Source organism: Thalia democratica, chromosome 5 (assembly GCF_965202585.1).
Source record: "Thalia democratica chromosome 5, ktThaDemo2.hap1.1, whole genome shotgun sequence".
NCBI classification, from domain to species: domain Eukaryota; kingdom Metazoa; phylum Chordata; class Thaliacea; order Salpida; family Salpidae; genus Thalia; species Thalia democratica.
The window spans coordinates 49,920,207-49,926,144 of record NC_139169.1 but is presented as its reverse complement, the minus strand read 5'-3'; the positions used below and the strand labels follow the sequence as shown (position 1 = coordinate 49,926,144).

At 27.3% G+C, this 5,938-nt stretch overlaps 1 protein-coding gene across 1 annotated transcript; it reads left to right on the top strand.

Moving 5' to 3' along the window:
* The first annotated feature begins 4,665 nt into the window (after positions 1–4,665).
* On the top strand, positions 4,666–5,648 carry LOC145836035 (large ribosomal subunit protein uL4m-like). Its single transcript, XM_082943824.1, has one exon. The coding sequence runs from the start codon at positions 4,681–4,683 to the stop codon at positions 5,644–5,646; it is 966 nt and encodes a 321-aa protein (XP_082799950.1). The 5' UTR covers positions 4,666–4,680; the 3' UTR covers positions 5,647–5,648.
* Positions 5,649–5,938: the final 290 nt, after the last annotated feature.

The window sequence follows — 5,938 nt, the reverse complement described above, 5'->3', positions numbered from 1 at the left end:
TTACATGCTCGCGAGCCGCAAAACTACATTTGCGGGCCACATTCCACAAAAAAAAACGTGCTTGCGGGCCCCGCAGTTTGCCGACCTATGGTATATAAAAACTGTTATTAAATTATTGACTTTTCAAACTTCAATGTTTTTTATAAATATTAAGTTGCATAGAAATTTCGTTTAAATAAGATAAAATATTATATACTGTTAAATATAAAATTATTCATTAAAAAAAAACTGCTAGAACTACTATATGTCTTTTTTTTTCGAAAAAGTCAATTTAAAATATAGTTTAGTTTAGCAGGCCAAATTTACATGCTCGAGGGCCATATTTACATGCTTCACAGTTTTATTTTTCGGGCCGCATTCCATTTAAATTAAAAAAAAGCTCGATGCTCGCGGGCCGCAGATTAACACTTCTAGGGCCGCAGTTTGCCGACCCCTAGATTAAATGGATTTACTTGTAGTAGAAGTGGTAGCTTTTACTTGTAGCACACATTTTTTATAAAAGTCTTATCATGTGACGTATTTTTTTGAAAACTACTTTAAAATACTTTTTATAAATAAATTTTTATAACTATAAAACAGTAAAATTTAATTGATTGTCGTGTGATTGTGATTGAGATCGTACAAATTCCATTAGTTACTTAAAAGTTTCAACATAGTCATATTTGGAAAGTAAAATTTTATTTTATATAACCTGACGTTTTTTAATTTTAATAGCTCTTGTAGTTATATTTATATTAAGATAAAACTTCTTTAAAAAGCTACTTGCCGGCTGTACTTATTTATAAATATATTTAGTAATCAAGAAAACGAAAATAGTATTGTCAAAAATTCCATATAACAAGCAAAAATACTTAATTAATTAATTATTAAAATGGGGGAGAAATATTAAAATGGTATTTGATTCAAAAATAAATAAATAAAGCGAGGTGAATTTTTTGACTCGGGTGGATTTTGACTCGGGTTGATTTTGATCGGGTGGATTTTGACTCGGGTTGATTTTGACCGGGTGGATTTTGACTCGGGTTGATTTTGATCGGGTGGATTCTGACTCAGGTGGATTATGATCGGGTGGATTTTAATCGGCTTGATTTTGACTCGGATGGATTTTGAACGCGGGTGGATTTTGATCGGGTTGATTTTGAACGCGGGTAGATTTTGATAGTATACCGCGTAGCGCACCTTTTTTTAAAAACGTTGATTATTGTTTTTTACCTTTTCTAAAATAATAGCTAATATCTTTTGTTTTTGATATGAACGGAATATAGACTACATTTGAATATTTTTGTTAAACAGTATAACATTTGGTTATAAAAAATTCCTCAAAAATCAAACGTATAATTATTTATAAAAATGTTATGTTTTATATACATTAGTTATAATAAGATGGTGTTCTACTTCGTTTATTTAATGAATTAAAAAATTTTCATTGAAAGAATTTTCAAAGCATTTGCGAGAATTAGTGTGTAACTTTCTCGGGTGTGTACTTTATCGATGTCCTTACTTCATCTTAACTTTTATTTTTAGCAGTATTAAAAGTTATAACATTTTTGATAACTGAAAATACCATTTTAGTCTTTATTATGTATTCATTATCAAATTTTGGTAGAATGCCCTTCATACTAGAAGATTAAGTAAAAAAAATTAACTTAACTTTCTCTAATTGTTTACAGTAAGTTTGCATATAAATTATTAATCTGTTCTTGAAAATTTTGATGAGAACTATAAATATTTCTAATAAATTACATCAAAAAAAAAGTGTTTAAAATAAATCTTTTACTTTTGTGTAGTTCTGACAAGCCAGTTTTTGATACAACTATGAATAACTCACAGTAATTTTTTTCTTGAAAATTGAAATAAAAAACTGTTTACAAGTAAACTTTCACAAATTTTGATATACTAGAAGCAGAAAAAACTGTTTAGAACAAGACATTTAGTTCTATCCAAATATGTAATATTTTTTGTTGTAGCGCTGGTGAACACTTACTTTTGGATTTGAGCTTCATGATTTTCACACTTGTTAAATGGTAAAATTACATATGATGTAACACACTTACCTTTCCTCAGAAAACGTTTATTGTTGCAAGGGATGACTTTGAGACTTATGTTTTTTTACCATAAAAAAAAAAACTTGATTTAAACTCACTTGCTTGACCTTCAGAAAACGTTTATCGTTGCAGATGGGAGAGTGAGTTCTGATGTTTTTTTACAAAAAAAAAGGTTTTCTATTCAGCATAAAAGTCAGTATACACCTTCTTGTCACCTCTTTTCATCACACTATGTCCTTAGTATAAACTGTGTAAACTGTTACCAAAACTTGTTTAAAAGCTAATTTTACTCTATAGTCAAGGTTGCCAAAACTCAGGCGACTCAGATAGTTTGATTTTCGAAAATATTTGGCTAATTTAGTAGTTTACTACTCAGAATAGAGTTTTATTTTGGATAACTCTACTTTTTTTATTATTTCATTTTGATTTTATTCAGTTTTAAATATTTTGAAATTTTTTGTTTTGAAGACCAATTACTTCATTTTTCTTAAATTATTGTTATAATAATTAAAATATACAGTTTTCAATTTAATTATCTAGCAAGTTTTTCCACCTTGCAACAACCACTACTTGAAAAATATAACATAAAAAGGTTTTATCTGTGTAAACATAAAATGCTAAAACATGTTTTTTCAGTACAAAGGTCTTTTGTTGGCCACAATTATTTCAAAATAATTATATTAATCCACAAAAAATACTACTTTGAACCATAAATGTGATAAAAAAGCATTAGTAGAGCACCAGTTAAAATTATTAAAATAACAAGCCTAATTATAATGTTATACCTCAAGATTTTCTTATTACTATTTTAGAAAGGTATATTTTGAGCTGAAAGTACCTCAAGGCCTAAATAATTTAGCTTTGATGGCTGCATTATAGGCTATCAGATAACACTGCTTAGCAAAATTTTTAACTGCTTAACAAAATTCAAAGTAATTTTTGAGAAATAAGCAATCAAAAGTGATAAGTAATAGCTTCCTTATTTTAGGGACAAAAAATAAACACAAAAAAAAAACTTTTTCACTAAAAATTTGTCTTATCTGCATTCTTTAAGCTATCTTCTTAAAATTTTCATATTACTTGTATTTTAAAATGCTTATTATTGCAAGGGATAGAGTTTGAGACTGATGTTTTTCTATATTAAAAATTATTTTCAATGCAGGAATTTTTTAGTTTAAAAAATTAAAAATTTGACGTAAAACCAACTTAATTTTTTATCTAAAACTTTTTTTTTCAATAAACTAATTTAAAGTTTATTGAAAAAAAAAAGTTTTAGATAAAAAATTGAAAGTTGTTTAACAGGATTTCCACACACTCAGGATATTTAGGATAACTCAGTTTATTTTAAACTCTTGCTGACCCAGAATAGTTTATTTTATAAAAACTTGCTAGTTTTAAGATTTAAAAAATCTCAGACAGATTTTATTCTAAATTTTGTATGAGATTTACTTGAAATGAACTTGATTTTTATAATTTTTAATAGTTGAAATTACTTTTTTTAAGGATTTGAAAAACCTTAGATTGACTCAGGACAGTTTAAATTCACTCGGGACTGTTTTAAGAGTGGCAACCCTTTTTTGAACTATAATAGAGAATGGATGCTGAAAAATTGAGGTCTGTAGCTCCAAAAGTGATGGAAAAACATATAATTTATTAATTATTAATTTTCTGAGAAAATTAACAACCAAAATTTTGCAGTCAATACGGATATATCAAAAAAATATTACAAAACTTACAATGTTTCAAAAGGTGAAATTAAGTTTTTGAAATCTATAAAAACAAATATGTAGTTTATAATTGCTTTAGTATAAGAGCCAATGTTAAATTTTAAAGAAAATAAAGTTGGAACCCCTAAGGCTTTAATTTCAATTTTTTAACAATAAAAAAAGTTTAGCTGTCTTGGTAGTTGCATGACATATAGATAACTCAGGCTAGTTTGAAAAAAATAAGAAAAACTTAGGATGACTCAGGACAGCTTTTTTAAACTCCAGATAGTTTTACGATTTTTTGAAAGTCTTTAATCGTTTTTTTCCAGATCTTGGGTAAGATTTAGAATAACTTTTTTAGTCACTCAGGATAACATTTTTGTCTCAAAAAATAGCAACCTTGATGCTAAAGATTGCAGTCCTCCATACATTTGTTTTGGAAACTTACAAAAACTTCTATATCTCAAAACTTAATTTAAGTTGTTATATTCTATGAAAACTCACTTATAGTTAATACTTAAAGCTATATAGATAAAACGTTTTTGTCATCATCTATTTTTTATTTATTAAGAAACATTTTTAAAATAGCAATAAGTCTCTTTTCTCACAATTTTTATCTTAAATAGACCCAAAAGTGTGTACTTCTAAAAACCATGAATAAATTTTTAAGAACTAATGGCCACCCTGTATAAATTAGTTAAAGCTTTTATTATTTAGATAAGAAAAGTGTTTCATATGGACAAAAAATTTGTGAAACAAAATTCAATTCTTAAATGTTTATTCTCCTTTTATAATGTAGAGACCTCTAATTGTTTATTCAACAATCAAACCTATATTGTAATTTGATGTATTTAAATTAATTTTTAACTCATTAATTGAGCTGCTAATTTTATTCTTGTAATTGTTACAGTGAGTAAAAAAAAGTTTAAATGTCACTTCCGACAACAAGTTTTGTCATTCTTACCACAATGTCAAGACATATGCACACAAGACCATTACCCCCTAATCTTGTGCTTGCAGGCACATGTAAGAATAAAGTTCAAAAAATTCCAAATCTTTTTAAGAGTGAAATTGAAGTAGAAAAGGATAAGAATGTTGTAAGATTCTGCAACACATGTGTTCCTAAGAATATGAAAATTGTTCAGAAATGGACTGATAATTTTTCCTTTGAAAAACCACAGTATAAGGAAGTAGCTTACTTGAATCCAAGAATATTTGATGTACATCCCAAAATGAACGTTTTGTATGAAGTTGTTGAGTGGCAGAAAAATTATAGAGAACTTGATTATGCTTTGACTAGATCAAGAGCTGAAATAGGAAAAGGTAAGGCTAAGCCATGGCCACAAAAAAATACAGGTAGAAAACGTCAAGGTTCTAGAAATAGTCCTTTATGGAAAGGTGGTGGTATAGCAAATGGACCAAGGGGACCAGTTTCAATGTTTTATAAGCTTAGTGACTCAATTTTACTTGAAGGTTTAACATCTTCATTAACAATAAAATCTCTGCAACATGACTTACACATTGCAGCATCTATGGACTGTAGCCATGAAAAGTCAATTTTTGAAAAAGCCCTTTCTAATAGAAATATGAATACTAACTCTATTCTGTTTATTCATAGTGACACTGAGAATCCTTCTGGTGTTGGAGAAATCACAGAAAGCTCAAAAATTCATAGTACCATGCCATTATCAGCTTTAAATGTGTTCAGTATAATAAAGCATGATAAACTAGTTCTATCTGTGAATGTTTTAGATGAACTTGAGGACAAACTAATTTGGCAGATGGAGAGATATGATTGGCTGGTTAAACCACACAACTTTTACAAAGACCTTCCAGGATTAAATTACACCAAAAAAGAAGATCTTATTGGTGCTGGACAAGCTCTAAACTGTTGAGAAAATGTTGAAAATTAAAACAATATTGAAAAACTTAAACTATAAATTGATGTACACTTAAATTATGATTAGAAAATTTTATAGACTTAATTTTTCATTTTTATTTTGCCACAAATTTATAAAAAAACTATTTTTATAAAAGTTCCTTAAATTTTGTAAGTATATATTGTTATTATGTAAAGCTTAATTTTTAATATTAGTGTTTACCAATAAATCTTATTTAGTATAACTTAAATTTTAAAAGATTTTAACATTTTCCTTAAAGTCGTATTCCAAAAAAAAAATTAAAATA

Bases quoted from the DNA above. Each gene is read 5' to 3' on its own strand.
- LOC145836035 (XM_082943824.1), top strand. From the start codon at position 4,681: ATGTCACTTCCGACAACAAGTTTTGTCATTCTTACCACAATGTCAAGA.